We start from the raw sequence: 19,058 nt of genomic DNA on the forward strand, positions 1-19,058 counted from the left end.
CAGACAGTCCTTTCACGACCACTGTTTCGACAAGTATTATATATTAAACTTAAGCTATTGTGTTCAAATAATGTAGTAAACTAAACATCACCAAAGATGGAGATCATGGACAGCAATAGTTACGTCACCTTGAAGGCTTTATCTGTCATTCGTGAAAAAAGCTTCCATTTCTCCATAACAAGACTTTTGTGGCATGTTTTGACTTGACTAGGCCTGTTATACTGCATGACGTTTCACAACCCAGCAGTGAATCCACAACATTCTGCCCCCTTTCTTTATTTTTATTTTTTTGTGTGTGTCTCCAATACAAGTCCATTCTCAGTCTTAAAGGGGTTCGGTTATGACCTTGATCCTACTGATTGCCATGGAAACACATGGTGTCTCCGAGTCTGGTGACATCAGATTCCTCATCCTTAGCCATGAGTCAGATCTACAAAAAAGGCAAACTTTACAGCTTCCTCTCTTTAACTGCATGAGACAGCAAACAATGGCCAGTATCTGTGTTTTGAGGCATGTATCTGTCTGAGCTTTACTCTGAACATCATCTGATAAGGCAGTGGTACGATCCTACATTTGGATGGTTTTAGGCTAGTCAAGACCTGTCCAAATTCCTAGTGTTGCCATCCTTCTATAGTGTGCATAACTACATTTTCATTTTAAAAATAATAATAAATAAATAAGTAAATAATTTAACACTAAGTAACAAATTATATACTTTTAAAATATAAATTAAACATATGGGAGAGTGTAGACTCATGAATTCCAGTAGATAAGACTTGTTTATTCATTGCCTGTTCTACTAAACACACATCAACAGGTCTCTCTTTTATAGAAATGTCCATATGTTCTTTAATCAGGTCTTTTTTATTTTTTTAGCTGTCATGTTTCCTCAGGAGAGCATCCTCTTCAGAAACACTGAAAACACTAGGGGCAGTGATGCTGCTGACGTCAGTGTGGCACCTCAGAATAGTGTGAATTCTCATTATAACAATGAGAACCTGACTATATCTGGCATTCTCCCCTTCTTCCCCTCCCCCTCTTTCATTGAGCCAGCTATCTGAGGGGGGCAGGCATTCGGGTTTTTTTTTTATTTGTGACCTTGTTAATACCCGACCCAAAAGATGAGGAGGGAGCTGTCGGGTTGCTTAGCAACATGCTCTTTCTTCAGAAAACCTTTGAAAAGTACTCAAAACCTGGCTCTGGAATGTGTGATATATCCTCATTTAATGACAGCAGGGCACTGGATCGGTTCCTGAAGTTGTGCCCGATCTCTTACTCTGAATTTTTTTAGGAAAACGTGCTAAAAGTGTGCATCTCATGACCTGAATTTTGCAGTAACAGAAAGTGGGTGAAATAAATATTTGATGCTGGAGCCCTTAGGCTTTTTTGCTTTTTTTAGTAAGTAATTTTATAAACAAAATAGATCCTCAACTGTGGCGTGTTTGGTTAATTCATTGGTGCTGTTTTTTTCCCATTCCAGGGCAAAATACCACAAGTTAAAATATGGAACAGAATTGAATCAAGGTGAAATGAAGCCACCGAGTTACGACTCAGGTAAGTCTCAGTTTGTTGCATTTGTTTGATGTTGTTTTCCAGGCCTTTATGAAGTGGCACAACGTGTTGTCCTGGTTAGATAGATAGGCTGACTTCTATTGTGCTTTCTGTGTATTGTTTTCACCCATAAACATCTTCCATCGAATTAAATACAAACCCTGTTCTTAGCAGTCCGCCATGAATGATATTCGCCAAGTAGGTTAGAAGCTTTCTCTTTTTCATTAATTGTTTTAAACTGACGTGTATGCACACAGATGACATGGGCTTTCTCGATGAGGCTAGCCCATGCCTTTTTTCGAAAATGCAGCTAATCAATATCGCCAAACAATCAGTGGAAAAGAACAGTTTCTCATGCTAGCTAGCACAATAAGCACAGAAGAAAGAGCCATCTTAATCATTCAGAGAGCGAGTCCAGTTGTGCCTTCTAGGACCTCTGACCTCAGTTGACTTTAAGCAGGGATTGAACTCACCTGCTCCTGAGGTTGGGGCTTGGGGACCCAGTTTTAAAAGGCATAAAGCCAACAGATTCTTAGTGATCAGGCTAAGGCAGAGCTGAGTTTAGTTAAATGAATGTAGACATGATTGCAAGATACCCAAATTAAAAAAGGAAATAATGGACTGTATTAAACAAAACGTAGACATGATCGATTACTCAAACCACTTATAATGTTATGGTTAAAATGTCCTTTATAATGAAGGTTATATTATCAGATTTCCACTTGCCATCAGAGATATTGTTGTCAGAGCGGTTGAAATGTTGATGAGGAGGTGAATGGGAAGGACACACCTCACTCTACCTCCTTAAATCAGGCGGCATTGAGTGTCCATGTGGGTGGGACTGTGACACGATGGGGTCAATGCTTACACACACACACACACACACTCCTTGACAAATCACATCTGCATGTGATCAGTGATCACCACAGCTCTGCTCCCCCCCCCCCCCATAAAACAACAGAGGCCTTTAGAGAACCGTCAGCCTCACACAGAGCTCAGCTCGTTAATTGAGATATCAAAGCCGAAGTGTGTGTGTGTGTATGCAGGGGTAGGGGGTATTTCTCATCATTTTATATTTTCCAAGTGCACAGGTTGAGAACAGAAGGCTATATTTCCTCAGCTGTTTGACAGCAGTGGTCTATGTTATTTACAGCTCATGTGATTTGTTATTGTCAAAGCACAACATATAAACAAAACTCAACCATAACTCAGCAGGTAAAAACAATATTTCTCCTCAGTGGTTGGAGAATGCAGTTCTGAAATATGAGGACCACCCAAGTTATTTCCAGTCAAAACACCTACTCCTCCTCTCAGGCCTGTCATACTGACTGTTTTTCTCAGAGTGACATATAAGGAGAAGCACTTACAGGGTTTATTTTTCCTTCTTCTTTATTTTTTTTTTCTTTATTAACTGAAGTGACAATGGAGCTTGACTTTCATCTCTTAAATATGAACTCTTTGTGTTGTGTATATGCTGGGAAAAGTTCAGTTGCGACCCCAGCTCTTATGTGGTTATTAGGAGTTCATTCTTCTGTGTCTCTTTAAAACCAGATTTAGAAACTTGCCTTTGACATTTCCATTATTATATGCAAATCTTAATCCAATCTACAGGGTGATTCAAAATTCGCAGGACACCCTTTTATTTCTTTGATATGTTACATGACCACATTCTCATTGGGAAAAACTTGCCCTTGATCCAATATGGTGACTTTCAAGATGGCGGCCATGTTTCCGACATAGCCCAAAAGATAGGCCTTCTCACCAATTACTTGCTGGGGTATTTGGATAAAAGGGTGTCCTGCGACTTTTGTCTCTTGACCTGTATTCAGAAATACTTCCTGAAATATGGTCTTGCGTTAGTGAATAAAACTTCAAACATGGGACCTAGATTTGCTTATGAGCTTCTCTGAGAAATTGTATACAGTACTGTGTGTGGCTTAGACACCTAAGATAATTACATATGTTTAAACTATTGCCTTCTCAGTCAGCGTGGTGCTTGTATAAAGTTATATATGATCACAGTAAATACAAAAAATTTTTTTTCTATAAAGTAGTGGGTGTGAATAAGTTTGAAGAACAATGTTTTGTTCAGATTCTCCTTGATCGCACAAATTTGTTAAATTAACAGCAAACATTATTTAAAATCATTATTTATTAACCAGTAAAACTACTTAATGGATGATAACATCAAATAATACGGACTGCCACGGGGAGAGATTTGGAAAAAGTTAAACCAACACATTCACCCACAGAATATCACACTTTTTATATATACATTTTCTAAATACGTTTAATATACCTGTCTGTTCTCAGAAGTTTGTTAATACGCTGACAATTTCCCTGCCTCTCACCTGTCCTTCTCTTGTTTCCAGATGAGGGGAACGAGAAGGAGACTTCCTTGAATAATCAGCTGTCTTGGAAACAAGGTCGTCTACTGCTGAGACAGTGAGTGCCAGTGTCCCACCAGGCCTTGCACTTGTGGAGAATTTACTCTCTGTTGTCATACAGACAATTGCAGTTAGCAGTTCAGCTTTTTCTTTGAACCAGGGATGTGGTCGTGTGCCCAAGGCTTGTTATTACACAAAGGGCGTGAAGCCTATCGGTTCTGGTCCGATCCCACTGAAGGGCTACAGGAGCATGAGCTTCCAACACATCACATTCAAGAACTTACTGTTCATTTGGTGCCTAATATACCCTGCTCCAGCCCCATCCTTGACAGGTTATTTTGTAGTTGTTCACCTGTGCGTAGTTTTAATATTGTGACTGATCAATGTAAATGATAATTATGATAGAAAAACAATTTCTCACTGAAATGATACAGCCGACATGATGCAGCATATCTTAAAACAGAAGAAGTCAAAACTTTCACCCATACTTTGATCCATTTGTACAGATATCAGTATAAGGACACAGTGTAAGGAACTATATAAACAAATTTGTTTCTCCAAATGCTTCTTTTCCTAATACTATTTGGTTCAGTATGACTTGTTAGCTAGATTAGTTTTGAGGCTCTGATGCAAAGGTAAATAAGCTAGAGTCCAATTCTCTTGGTTTCTAAGGAAGCATATTATTGTTAAATATAATGGCTGGAATATTATGACGGTCAGCTCAAAAAGGTCAAGATTTATGATTGACCTACTCCCTAACCTTCTGTTAACCCACTGTCTTCCAGTCAAAAACATCGTTTAGTTCCAATAAAATGTTGAGTAATTACGTTTGCTCTGACGACTGTCCAAATGGTCCGTCTGACACAATTCACCAGAGTCCACTCCTTTTTTCAGTAAGCTGGAGTCACACGTTGCTGTTGCTGCTTTGTCTGTAGTACGGTTAGGTCATCTTGACAGGAAACAGCTTCCTGGCCATTGACTGTTGTGTAAAAGGAAGGCGGTGGCCAGACAGGAGGAGGTAAAACATGACCGTCAAAAATAACACCCCCACATTGATACACATACGGTAGGTTATACCTGCGCCCCACACCCACACACACCGGTGTTACCTACAGCACTCCTAAGGTAGGTTTACTTGTTTAGAAATTGTAAGTGCCTAATTTTATCCAGTGTTAATCAGCAGTGTTCGTGTCTGGCAATCGTAACATCGGAAATAAATAGCCTCTGCACTGTATAGTCCTGTTCCAGCCCACCTCATGCCGATGATCAGAGGTGTATTGAACAAGTAGGTTTCAATACAGTTTGGTAGGGTTAGAACATATTTCAGTACAACAAAATGTCAGTTGTTTTAATGCCAGTAATTTAATTGTCATTTTATTATATCCTTTGATATTGTGAAAGTGAAACATGTGACACTTTAGAATGTTACAATTCAGTACATTTGTTTTTTTTTTGACTGTTTTTTTAGCAAATGTTTAATCAAGTCCTACAAATGGAATAAAAGAAACCAACACATTTATTATTTTTAATGTTATTGAATGTTAGTAAACACCTGTTAAGTTAATAAAACGCTAATTCACATTTTTAACAGTCTTATTTCATCCTTTATTTTATGCTAACCACAAGATTACTAATATTTGCTGTCATTTAAAAACATCTCTCTCTGAGAATTGTTTCTGTCATGTGAGTAGATAGTTCAGCAGTGCCCTCTTCTGGACATTTTCATTATTCAGTTCATTCTTCTGGTAGCATTTCTTGCATGTTCCTGAAAAACACAAACACACCACAGTGTACAGGAAAGTGAAAAGATACTGACTCTTCTTCTGCTCTTCTTGTCTGTAAAACACACTCCTAACCTCTCGTTCACAAGTGTGTGGAAACCCTGACCACTCTACCTTTCCCTACAGCCACATAGGGCTTTGCTCTTGTCCAGCACTGCAGTTATGAGCTGAGTGGGAATCTCGGCCAGTGGGAGGCTTATTGATCTGTGTGTGTGTGTCTGTGTATGTGTGTGTGTGGACAACTGGAAAATGTTCTCTTTATATTTACAGGGTGTCTGGGAATTAAAGATTTGGTGGATTCATGCAAATAAGTGTTTGTAGTTAATATCTTAATAACAGGGGTCACAGATGTTGCTTGAGATTCATGGATGGGGTGAAAAGGTTGTGGTTCTCTTTTTGTCCACATTATGCATGACAGAGTATAACATTGTAACATATATATATATAAGGTGAAAAGTAAAATAATGACTTGTGTATTTCTCTTTTTGTTTTTTAGTAAGCTTTTGTATTTGTGAAAAAATATATAGCTATTTTTTTCAGAGCTCATATTTGTAATTGTACTTTCATTGAGGCATTAACATTTCTTCAAATTCAGAACTGATACCTTAAACATCGTCCCATGTCCCTGCTAGTGGTGTAAAATGTACTGTTGCATTGTAAGGCATAGTTGAAATGATTACAGTAATTATTCTCAGGGAAATTTTTGCTCCCAGTCCAAATTTCAGAATACAGTTTTCCACAGTATTTTGATTATTGGTGATTTCATTTATTTACTGACTTAAAGCATAAGGGTCAAGGTTTCTCTTTTGTTTTTCTCAAAATTGGTTCAAAGATGAATCTTTCTTCATAATCTCTCTATGGCTCTCCCTCACAGTAATCTCTTTCTGTGTGATTAGATACCTGCAGGAGGTGGGCTACACGGACACTATTCTGGATGTGAAATCTCAGAGGGTGAAAGCCCTGCTGGGCTTGGCAGGTGACGGACCTGGGGACCGGTCCGGTCAGGAACCACTGCTTAACGGGACAGACACTGCTCCCAAGGGAGCCAGCACAGCAGGGTGAGTCAGGAGCAGTCAGCTACAACTGAATTTAAAGACTGTGACAGTGTAGGTGTGAAGGGTGCAGATTCAACAGCTGCAAATTCATCCATAGCACTTAGTGTTCTAGTTTTATAATGATGGATAAATACCAAAGCATAACTGTAATAAAAAATAAATACGTTTGATCAATAGTAAACAACAGTTGTAATCTAGTAGAGGTTTGAATATATATTGGATTGAGTTTTGTTTGTGTGTGTTTTGTATAGGAAAGTGGACCTGTCTGACTCAAGCACAGTGCTAGAGGTGTTTAAGTTCATCGAGAGTGCTGCAGCAGAGTTCAGTGATGAGGAAGATGAAGAGGACAGTGAAGGGAAGGACAAGACCATCATAGACTCTAGAACGGTGAGCAAACTGCAGGTGCATAGATGGTTTATGCATGATTGTAGAAGATGTTTTGTTGTCGGGACATTAAATTGCTATATGATATATTGCTTGTGCACCACATTGTGTGTAGCATAAATATTTAACACAGTGTATGATATTTACTTTGTTACATACATACACATGCATAGTGATTTCTTAGACACCTGAAGTTGCCACCTGGATGGCAGCCAGTCTGTGACAGTACAGGTAAAGGGGACATCTATGATAATGGGGAAACACTGTTCCCTTTGGTTTGTATATGTTCAGAAGCTCTGTGTCTTTTAAGGTTGAATGGTATGTCTTGGAGGGAAAAAAACAGCTGTTGTTTGTACATCGTGCAGACATTTAACTTCTCTGCAAGTTTTTATTCACTGTTTGAATTATCACAGAAACTCGTTTGTAATTCAGGTTGTTTAGTTTGCCTCTAAAACACATCAGCAGTTTGCTAAAGTGTCAACTGTGCAAGACAGGGAACACACCAATGACAGGGCGCCAGTTCATTGCAGGGCATCACACACTTATTCAGTCTTTCATACACACCTTTGATGTTTTTACATGGTTAAAGCTTAAATCTATAATAGATACCAACAATATTTTACATTGTGAATCACAGTGTGTCTGTGTGTCGGTCCACGTATGTGTATTGAGTGAAATACCGTTTCTTTTGCAGATTGTGAGGAAGAAGCCTTCATCAAACTTTTCTCCCACACAAGCCAATGATGACCCAGATACAGAGGAAGCTCTGAAGGGCTTTGACTTCCTGTCCGGCACTGAGGACATGGACACATCTCCTGAGTCCAGGAGTGCAGGGGATGGCACAGACTGGGGTGAGATATAATATTTCATCTTATTGTCTGATTTGACGTAAGCATAGGCTCAGCAATTGCATACAAGGATGTGCTTTTATTAAATGGATTTTAATTTTATGAACTGTATTGTCATTTAAAGTAGGCTCTGAAACACACGGACAATGCATATTACACTAGTTCATACCCCCAATTTATCTACACAAAATGACTTTAATATCAGTGTTGCTCATCACTTCTGATTCAAGAAGTCACTCTGTATATGTGTACAGCAATCTTAGTTACCTACTGTGCTCTAGCTTTGCTGTACTTCCTCTAACATTCTAGACATATATAAATTGTCCTTCATGAGCTAGATTGCCCAGGAAACCACTGCAATACTAGCTATACTTCATAATTGTGTATATAATTTTCGACTTATCTCCACCCATCATCCACAAGATTGTACAGACATTCAAACTGAAGTATCAATCACCTGTCTTTTTTTTATTTATTTATTTTTTTTTTTATGTGTTACATGTTTGATTTGTGTCCATGGTTGTTCTCATTGACTTGTCCTGTGTCTCTGTGGTAGCTGTGCACCTTCCACTGACACTCGTGTGTTAATATTTACTTTATATTTATTGTAAATCTGTCAAAGGTGGAGCACAGTGCCTGAAATACTCGTCTAAACTGGTCTAAAGTGGACTGCAGGACTATGCCACATTCTCTTTGTTCAGTTTTGAACAGGGCTTAAAAAGCTGTAAAAGCAGGAGTCAGAAACATACCTGGGCGATAAAATTATTGATAAAATATTTTTTTAATATCTGTAATGTGTATTAAGGGTAGAACTTGATAAAATGAAAACTCTTCAGAATATTAGGAAATGTTTATTAAGTTATAGAACAAATGCATAAAATGCTTTTAAAATGATGACTAATGTTCCAATGGCTGACTGAAATAAGTATCATTTTTATAAAAGCGGCAAAATTTTTTTGTAAATATACCGTTACAGCAAACCGCATACATTCCATTTATATCATAATTACGATATGAAATTCGATCTTATCGCCCGGCCCTAATTTGAAGTTCCCATCACGCTGTGTAAGTGTGGACAGCAGAGGGTTTTTTTTTTGTTTTTTTTTTTGTTTTTTGTTTTTTGTTGGAGGCTTGTGTTTACTGATGTATGTGCACGGTGAGCCGTGATTGGCTGAATGGCCTGCTGTGATGTGTCTCCTCCCCGTGTAGAGAAGGACAGGCAGGCCTGGGACGTGGACCAGGGCCTGATAACCAAGCTTAAGGAGCAATACAGAAAGGAGCGGAAAGGCAAAAAGGGGGTGAAGAGTAAGTGGATCTGGCCACCTCTGTCCTCTCCTTTCTCTTCTTTTCTCTCTCTGAGTCTGAGAAAAACAACGAGAGCGCTACTTTGAAGTCGAAATCTTTTTCAGCACTTTCTTGCTTTCGCCTGGATTTCTTTGCTGACGCTTCTTTTTCTTGAGTTAGCTTTGTATGTGTGAGGAAAATCAGTGTGTGTTTGTCTTTTGTCTCTGTTTCTATCTGTCCATGCCTCTTTAAACCCAGGTTTATTTCCTCATCCATCTTTTTTTCTATGATTTTTATTTGTGCCCTGTTCGTCTCAAAACATGGGTCTCAAACGGCCATTTTCTTTACCCCATGTTATTTATTCCTGTCTTTTCTCTTATCAGCTTTGTGTATTGCCACTTGCCTTTGCTTGTTCTGTACATTGTTCTCTTTCCTGATAAATCAATTTTGCTCTTGCTGTAAGGTACTATTTAAAGCCTCATTTACTTGTAATACTGGTGAATTTAAAATTCTCTTTCTCCCTACCTTCTGCTGGGGCTTGTCTCTCTCACTTTCTCTCTCTCCCTCTCTACTGATTATTTTAAGATGAAATGGCTTATACAGACTCTTGTGACATTTACCTTGACTGCTGTTTCCACTCATTCACTTTGCCCTGAGGTTGACTGAGGCTGAAGCTCATATTTAAACTGCTGTCTCCCTCTCAGCGGCTGCCCTGACTACAGCTATGTTCTCTGCAGCAGCTGATTTTTCTTCTTTTGAAACGAGAGGAGTCTATTAGTGAATTCAGTTGATTGTGATGTTGGAACCTATGCCACTTTCCCCCAGAACTGCAGGTCTGAATATCCCCCTGTATTGCACAGTTTATGATGTCCCCACTTATATAAACATAGCCGAAGTATTTGTCAGTTTAGTTTTCATCCTGTCAATCATGACATTAACATTCACGTGCTCCTTTACTAGTATTTATTTAAGTTGTTTAATTGAGCAGTACTTTTTCTCACCTACATTAATACCTGTAAAATTTGTATTTATATTTTGGAAGGTACTGTATAGCATAAATAGGATGATGATGATGGTAATAATAAGAAGAAGAAGAATTATTTATTTATAGATCATGTTTCAAGAACCCGAAGCGTGTATAGCATTCAGTAAAAATGATGTGGTAAATTAGTATAAGAGAGAAGTAAAAAGAAACTTTAAATTCAACATGAATAGGAAATCCTGCACATTATTTTTTGTTGTTTGACAAACTTAAGGTAAAATAGGGTCTTGGAGAGATTCTGAACTAACCAAGCATTTTCTTTTGATGATAGGTAGGTGTGGTTAAAGTGGCCAATCCACAGACTTGTGCACAGTGATGCAGTTAATGTTTAAGAGGAGGCACCACATCATATATATATATATATATATATATATATATATTTTTTTTTTTTTCTTTGTGTAAGAGCCAAGCATCAATTCATAAATTCATAGTCATCCTCTGTTACTTTTTTGTACGAGTCTAAATAAATTGTCGTTTGGTTCAGGGTTTCTGAGCTCAGAAGTGTCTATTAATCAGGAAATCTATAAAACTGTGCAGTGCAGTTGAATTACAGTTTTATATTTAAAGCTCTTTTATAGACTTGTCTGTCTTTTGGATTCTGTATTTATGCTCCGCATATTCAAATTGCAACCAATAAAATGTGAAAATCCTTTACAGTAAAGATCTTTGCCCTGAAGGACTTTAAGATCCAGAGTATGTTTTTTTTTTTTTTTTTTTCCCCAGACAGTTTAAATTGTTTCTTTTGGGGAGTGTTCATTGTTTACCTCCCCACAGATGTACACTGGCCCATTTTTCCTCTTTTTAACTCCAGTCAGACTTCCATAAATGTAGTTCCCATTTCATACCCAATTGTATTGCTATGTTTATTTGGGTTTTCTTCAGTGTTTTGTAGTTTGCTAGCCTTTATTGAGAACTAGCTTTAGCATCGCTATTTGAAGCTAACAAGTGGCTATAATAACTAGCACTCAGCCTCTGTTAACCTCACTCTTTCTCTTCTCTGAAGTGTTACTATTAAAGGATTTGCTTCTGCTACCTGCAGATTGTGTAGTAGTTTTAAAAAAAAGGATAATTGTGACGTTCTGCCTGTTGTAAGCTACGCTCTCCCTGCTCCTCTGGGCACAAGATCTTTTTTCTTTCTTTCACTCTTTAGTTTATTTTGCAATTGTCCTTTTACATAAGCAAGAGGAAAGATTAAAAAAACAAATAAATAAAACATATCACGCATATATTATTCCAATATGTCTATGCCTTCATTTTAGACATCACTCCTTTGATGTTTGCCCATTCAATAATTTACCAACTTCTCTCTGTCCTTTTTTCCTCTATGTCTTACTTTGCCTCTATCTATTTATCTATCACATCACTCTCTATCACTCCTGTCTCTCTCTCCCCTGCCTCTCTGTCTCAGGGCCGAATCGTACTAAATTGCAGGATATGTTGGCTAATCTGCGGGACACCGAGGAGCCGCCATCTCTGCAGCCATCCATCACTCCTCCACCTCGACCTAATGCCAATCGCTTCATTGAGCACGAGAGTAGCCACACTGATGAAGGTACTCTACTTCCAGCTTATAAACAAAACATTTTAGAATGTAATTCCACATTTAAAATTGGAATTAAAAAGAGTTGTTGTAGCAAACATGATCAAATGTCATAAGCAGAACCGTCATAGCTGAAAACAATCATCACGTGTTTAAGGCTGAGCACTTTGATTTAGTAGTATTTGACTTGCTTCCAATTGTAATGCTTCGTTATTTTAAAAGAGGCTAGATTAGGTATATTTTAATCCCTTAAACACGTAAAAACCCACCCTTAAATATATTTAATTTACTGTACAAGTTTATGTTTAATTACTGTATCATAAACCTGAGGTTAGTGTTTGCTAACATTGGGGAAGACGATGATAGCAGTCATGTTGCTGTTGTCCAGAAAACTAATTTTGCTTTATAAGTAGGGATCCGAGTTTATGATGTGGACCCTGAACTGTGGGTTCAATGTTTTTCAAACTCACTTATCTCCAGAACTGACATCACCCACTGTAGGGTAATGACAAAGATAAATGTGAAAAGAAGGGGATAAAGTATGTAATAAAATGTGTGTTTTTGTCTTAGTGGAGGCCATCACCTTCCCCCCTTCCTCAGGCAAAGCCTTTATCATGGGGACAGATGAGGTAATGGAGACCGGGGAGCTAGGTCTGGGCGAGCTGGCTGGACTGACGGTTGCCAACGAGGCCGACAGCCTCGCATATGATGTGAGTTTAAGGGTCGAATAAAGTTGGAGGGAGGAAAGATTTCTGTGGAGGGTGAAGTTAACACAGAGGACGATGTTGGTGGCTGACCTAGCAGCTTAAGCATAAAACAATTACTGTATATAATTAATAGCATCATCACTTTAATTAAAGCGGTAATGGCTCTCAACAGCTTAGTGCTCTGTCAGAAATTTATCTTCACTCTTGTCTTGGACAGCTTTCGAATATGGCTTTGTGTATAAAGTCATGTTTGGTGAAGGGAAAATGTCCTTAATGTTTTAAGAACAAAGAATTAAACAACAAATGGCATTGAACCAAAACTCTCTGCAAATTATGTTCAATTTAAAATGTATCAGTGAAAATAATTAATAACCAGCGTTTCTGCTTCTGCTTCTACTCACTTCTGGAGTAAACAGAGGCCCCAGAAAACTGTGTTAAAGGGGTAAAATATGCCCTGTATATACTGTATTATCATGATTATTTTGACGTGGATAAATGAAGATCAGAAATTATTGGAGATGATTGGATTTTTTTTTTTTTTTTGGGAAATGTAACAATGGAGGTCTAGCCAACATACAACACTCGCACATGTGTAACACCACATTTATTCCCTTCAGATAACCAATAACAAAGACGCACTGAGGAAGACCTGGAACCCAAAGTTTACGTTGCGCAGTCATTTTGACAGCATCCGTGGCCTGGCCTTCCACCCTTCAGAACCTGTCCTCATCACCGCCTCAGAAGACCACACACTAAAGATGTGGAACCTGCAGAAAACAACCCCTGCCAAAAAGTACAAGCACTGTTTAGCTTTTTGATCCAAATCTAGTTTTACACAGATCATAAAAATATTCATAACACTGATATTTGGACAAAAAATCATTTTAATTTTAAATATAATTAACAGAACAACATTTGGTTTCTATCATGTGCTTATGTGAAAATGTGTCTGTTAAAATGTTAAAGTGATGTAAAGCCTCACTCGCTCTTCTCTGAACAGGAATGCGTCATTGGATGTGGAACCTATTTATACATTCAGGGCTCATAGGTAAGATACTCTTATTTTCCACAGCAGCCATAGAAAGCAAAATTAAATTTTTCTTCAATAACAATATTTTAATGTAAATTTAATAAGCAAAATGGATTTTCATGGAGAACAAACAGAGACGTGTTGATCTGGAAGTTTCCTTGTGTGTGTGTGTTGTAGGGGAGCCGTGCTGTGTGTGGTCATGAGTAACACAGGAGAGCAATGCTACAGCGGTGGAGTGGATGGCACCATACAGTGCTGGAACACACCCAGCCCCAACATTGACCCCTATGACTCTTACCGTAACTCTTGTTTTTTTTTTCCTCTTATCTCAATCTTTAATATTCATCTCTTTTTAGGTCCTGTCTATGTCTATGAGCTCTGTGCCTGTTACATTTCAGTGCAGCTGGAATAAGAAATCCCTTTGTCTTGTACTTTTGAAAAGCCCTACTAAAATACAGAATAGAAACATTTAGTTTAACTCTGAGTTAATTGATGTTAGAATTATTATTGTAGGTTAAATTAAACTTATGTATATAGTATATTGCTTATTACATAATGTAACTGTTTAACCTATGTGTTTTAGAGCCCTTGGTCCTGCGAGGGGCACTGTGTGGACACACAGATGCAGTGTGGGGGCTGGTTCATAGCAGCGCTCACCAGCGACTCCTGTCCTGCTCCGCTGATGGCACCGTGCGGCTATGGAACGCATCCAACCCTCAGACAGCCCTCGCCATCTTTAATGAGAACAAGGGTAAACAAGCAGTTAATGCAGTATTTCACTAATATAATGTGTTTGAAAATATAGTTCAGCCGAACACGCTAATGACACTGACAGGGAATCAGTCACCACTAAAACCCAGTTGTTCCAGTTATTGCGGTTTAATAGCTAAATGGGAAAACTGTCTTCCACCAATTGAATTAGTGTAAGTGGTACTGGGAATCTGCACTAAACCTGAGAGGATCTGTAAACACGAGATTGGCAGTCAGTTGACCATTTAACAGATCAGAAAGGTATGCCAGAGCTGGGCCATGAAGAAGTTTTTTTTGCTAGAGACATAATGTAAATCCAATGCCTTTTCTTCTGTTGTGTTTAGGCAAAGCAAAGAACAACGAAAGACACGTTTGTTGAATATAACATCTTTTAGAAGGCAGTTTTGAGTGTTTTTTGCTTGTGGAGCTTTACAAAGTATCTGCACGTTATTCTTATCATACTTAATGAACCCGTTTGTGTTTGTATGTGTATCCAGAGTTGGGCTTGCCATCTTCGGTAGATCTGGTGTGTAGTGATCCCGCCCACATGGTGACATCTTTCAGCAGTGGACGAATAGGCTTGTTTAACATGGAGACACGCCAGCTTGTTCTCAATCTAGAGTCCACCACTGAGCCTGGTAAAACCTTATTTATGAATATATTACAAATATATTATATGTTCTTATATCATTAAATATCCTCAAGATCACTTGGTGTAATGCAGTCAAGTACTTTCACTGTTCACAATGACAAAAAATACTTTAATCAAAGTAGACAACAGGAACTACTCTGCCCTAAAAATGTAGTATAATAGATTTAAAAAGCACATCCTTCAAGAAGGAGCTTTCAAACTACTCCATTTCAGCATTTCTGGTTTGCCAGTACCATACTGAAGGCTATAGTAATCTGTCTGAATGTGGTTTGATTGGAAATAACAAAAGTAAAAAATAGATAATTATAAGACACATCAAGTTGGTTGCAGTAATGAAAATGTGTCTTCAAGAAGAAAAGTTGTTCCGTGTGTAAACTCATTTTTAACTTTTTATTCTCTCTCTAGGTGCGTCTTGTCAGATTAATAAAGTCCTTAGTCACCCTACTCTTCCCATTACAATCACTGCTCAGGAGGACCGCCACATCAAATTCTATGATAACAACACAGGTACAGCTTTTCTCCTGTCAGCCAAGGAAAGCAATTATTCAAAACCTGCTGTATTGCTAGTACCCAAAATTGATTTTCAGAAATGCATCTGCAACTAGCAGTAAATAAACTCCTTTGTCATGTTTGTGATATCACATGCTCTTACTGATTTATCTTCTTATTGAAGCTAAGTGACACACAGAGATATTTTGGGTTTAGTCACATTCCTGGTGAGGATCATATTAAATAAGGGCGGACATGTTTGATTCTGTTTTCCTTGTATTAACAGGAAAATTGATCCACTCTATGGTGGCCCATTTGGATGCTGTTACAAGCCTTGCTGTGGATCCAAATGGACTGTATTTGATGTCTGGAAGTAAGTGCCAGGAAACAGCTCCTCGGATTTATGGAATTTTAAGCAGGATAGAAAGAGGGAATTTGACTGTGTGCATCATTACCAGGCCTGACTAACAAAATGGCTGCTGCTTATATTTTTTAGGCTTTTCTTTTCACCTGAAAAGAAGGAAATAAAATCTGAATGTTATCAAAAATTACATTAGTATCCTCATAGTCTTTGCTGCATTTTAACTTTTGGTATTTGACATGTTATAATACAATTACAAAAATGATTGATCTAACCAATAATATTATCCTAATAATTAATTAATTGTGATTTTTCCTTTCTCTCAGGTCATGACTGCTCCATCAGGCTGTGGAACCTGGAGAATAAAACGTGCATCCAGGAGTTCACAGCTCACCGCAAGAAGTTCGATGAGTCCATCCACGATGTGGCGTTTCATCCGTCCAAGTGCTACATTGCCAGTGCTGGAGCCGATTCCCTTGCTAAAGTATTTGTATGAGCCTCAACGGCCTGCCTCCCGCTGGCCCCACCCACAGGCAAGGACTGACAAAATTCAGAGAGCTGCCGTGAGGCCGGGGCATGTGAATGCCCAGCTCCTTAATCTCCACTCCTCTCCTGTTTTAGAATGGTTAAGCTAAGATGTTAATTGAGGCTGATGAGATTGGATGGACCATGGGCCAGTCGGACAGAAGAGGGCGCTGTCCAGAGAGATTCGGTTCATCTACAACAATCCAGGCAGGCCTGGGTGTCAAATCGAGTGGACAATAGACACTTCCACAACCAGGAACCATAGGATATATACAAAAAGATTAATATCAGGGGCTCAAACGTATTTTGGGCCACGATGGTTTTGACTATTTATGGATGTTGTGTAGAGCTAGCATCAGTTGTGTTTTTCCCAGTCTTCCCTCCTTCCCTGACACTTTCAGCCCAAAGTGCTGCGTGCTCCCCAGCTCCTCCAAGTGCTGGTTAGCTACTTGCTAATCCTCAACTCCTCCTCAGTTTCCTCTACTGCTCGGGACCGAGGAATTCTGGGAAGGCACAGAAAGAAAGGCTAGTTTGGGGCCATTGTGGAGAATTCTTACGTCCACTTGCTGCTTCCAAGACAGACGACCTTCTGCCTTCCTTTTTCTTTTGTTTCCTTTTTAAATGTTTATTGACAAATGTGCCTTTGCTTCAGAAAGGTCTTGAAATGTTCTTTTACCAAGCTTTTCTCTCTTGTTTTTTTTTTTCTCTCTCTCTCTCCTCTCTTTCTTCCATTTTTTTTTTTGTGAGAGGTTGGGAAAAGGATGATAGGCAAACAATTCGGGCTGGGTAGGACAATATTGTCCATTTTAACCATATAGTACATTGGATGTATAATTACAAATGCGTATTAATAAACAAATATATTATATATATATAAATATATATATTCACTCTTAAATCTTAACATTCAATGGGAATTTGGAGTCCTCTTTTTTTGATACTTGTTGACGTGCGTGTGGTATGCTGTGAATTGCGATGCTGGCAGTTTTAGAAACCCTACTAAGTGACCCTCTCTTGTTGTCCATAATTGTTGGATACAGGTTAAAGATGAAAGCATAGAATATCTCATATCTCCAAATAAACCAAGGGTTGTAAACTATAAATGTTTTTTGTAGTGTTTCCTGGCACATATTGAGGGGATACTGTGGGTTTATTCATGGATGGATGGTTTTCTTGTGTTATAGTAAAGAAGCCAGAGACATGAAGGATGTGAAAAATGGACAAAATGCAGTAATAGTTTTTAACTGACCTTCGTTGAAATGACTTGGATTGGAGTAATTTGCAAACGTTATAAGTTGGGTTGATAATTGCGTTAGTATTTAGAGTAAAAAAAATAAATTGGAAGGCTTTTGTACAAACAGTGGATTCATAACATTGTTTTTTGACTAGAGGCATCACAAATTTGCATACGATTAAACGTAAACATAACAACCTGAAGTACAAAACGAATCTAGCTCCTCCATCCATCCACGAAGATGCAATGTTCAGGCAGAATTCTAAACTTTGCTCTTTGTTTCTTCTTGGCCTCTACTTTTAATCCAGTGATGGATGCAGGCATGGACCATGACATTTATTCATCCTATCGCTTTACTCTTGGATGGCTTCCCACCAGGAATTCTCTTAATTAAAGCATCTGAGTTTATGGATTTATTTTTTCTTAATTCCCTTTTTCATAATAAAGCCGCAGAGACTCTGAAGGTACTGCAGCACTGCCGTTCCAAACCTCAGGGGTCTGCAGAGGAAAGTACCACAGAGGTAAAACTTCTGATTATATAGTAAAGGAATAAAATCACAGAGAAGTGTAGTCATTCTCCCCACACTAGTCGTGCTTAAAGAAGATTACAATCCACACAATTATGAGAACCTTGCAAATCAGCTGACTGGTTAAACTCTTAAAAAAAAAACAACTCTAACCTCTGGTTCCGTTACAGTGAGCACAAAGCCCTAAAGCCTTTTTAAAGCCAGACTGCAGTGCTCTGCCTATTAACCTTCATTAATTCAGGGTGAGGACAGAGGTGCAGATATGGGACAGTGTTCGTTAGATTCATTTGCTTCAAACAAGTGACTCGTGAAGCTTCAGTTTAAAAACCTTCATGTCTTTCGGATGCACACACGAGAAGCAGAGATGGAGGTGAGTGCTTCACTGTTTGATTATGAATAAACTTATAGATATGTATTTGTATGTATTTATCATTTAGAGCATAGCATTTTTTTGATCTAACATTTACTGATCTGCCATAAAGCAGAATGATGTTTTGGAGGAAGTTAAACAGGAGCTTTGGCAGTCGTTTGTCTTTAATACAGTTCTATTTCGGTCAGGAAACACTTCTAAAAAGTGTTTTTCAAAGAAATTAGGAGGGATATGTCCCTCACAGGCAAGAATTTGTAGACAATGGTTGCATTTTTTACTTCTCAGTATACACTGAATTCTTTATTCTTTTTTCCTTTGGTTTTCTTCTACTTTGAGCAATCCTAGATTTAATCTCCTGAGAAATATCGCTTTAAACATTAACTTGAACTGTACCATACACTGCCAGGTCTAACAGTATCACAGTTACACTCCAGTTCATCTGTGGTAATGTTAGTGTCTTCATCAAAGGTCACAGAGCTGCTCTTAAAAAATATTTTTGGGGAATACGTAACTGAAAGATAATGAATGGGGCGAGAAGTGG

The 19,058-nt window shown here is 38.4% G+C and overlaps 1 protein-coding gene across 2 annotated transcripts in view; it reads left to right on the forward strand.

Moving 5' to 3' along the window:
* LOC136686880 (striatin-like) overlaps positions 1-17,699 on the forward strand; it is a 35,089-nt gene extending 17,390 nt beyond the window's left edge. Inside the window, exons 3-18 of one of the 2 annotated variants that reach the window (XM_066660939.1) lie at positions 1,481-1,554; positions 3,924-3,996; positions 6,616-6,777; positions 7,026-7,161; positions 7,853-8,009; positions 9,216-9,311; positions 11,741-11,884; positions 12,443-12,582; positions 13,197-13,372; positions 13,580-13,627; positions 13,787-13,908; positions 14,193-14,360; positions 14,857-14,997; positions 15,417-15,518; positions 15,787-15,873; positions 16,188-17,699. In XM_066660939.1, the coding sequence (XP_066517036.1) occupies positions 1,481-1,554; positions 3,924-3,996; positions 6,616-6,777; positions 7,026-7,161; positions 7,853-8,009; positions 9,216-9,311; positions 11,741-11,884; positions 12,443-12,582; positions 13,197-13,372; positions 13,580-13,627; positions 13,787-13,908; positions 14,193-14,360; positions 14,857-14,997; positions 15,417-15,518; positions 15,787-15,873; positions 16,188-16,357 (1,996 nt within the window). In that variant the 3' untranslated portion in view covers positions 16,358-17,699. The remainder of the gene's footprint in view (positions 1-1,480; positions 1,555-3,923; positions 3,997-6,615; positions 6,778-7,025; positions 7,162-7,852; positions 8,010-9,215; positions 9,312-11,740; positions 11,885-12,442; positions 12,583-13,196; positions 13,373-13,579; positions 13,628-13,786; positions 13,909-14,192; positions 14,361-14,856; positions 14,998-15,416; positions 15,519-15,786; positions 15,874-16,187) is intronic. The other variant, XM_066660940.1, reaches the window with a different exon arrangement.
* Positions 17,700-19,058: the final 1,359 nt, after the last annotated feature.

Source organism: Hoplias malabaricus, chromosome 2 (assembly GCF_029633855.1).
Source record: "Hoplias malabaricus isolate fHopMal1 chromosome 2, fHopMal1.hap1, whole genome shotgun sequence".
Lineage (NCBI taxonomy): Eukaryota > Metazoa > Chordata > Actinopteri > Characiformes > Erythrinidae > Hoplias > Hoplias malabaricus.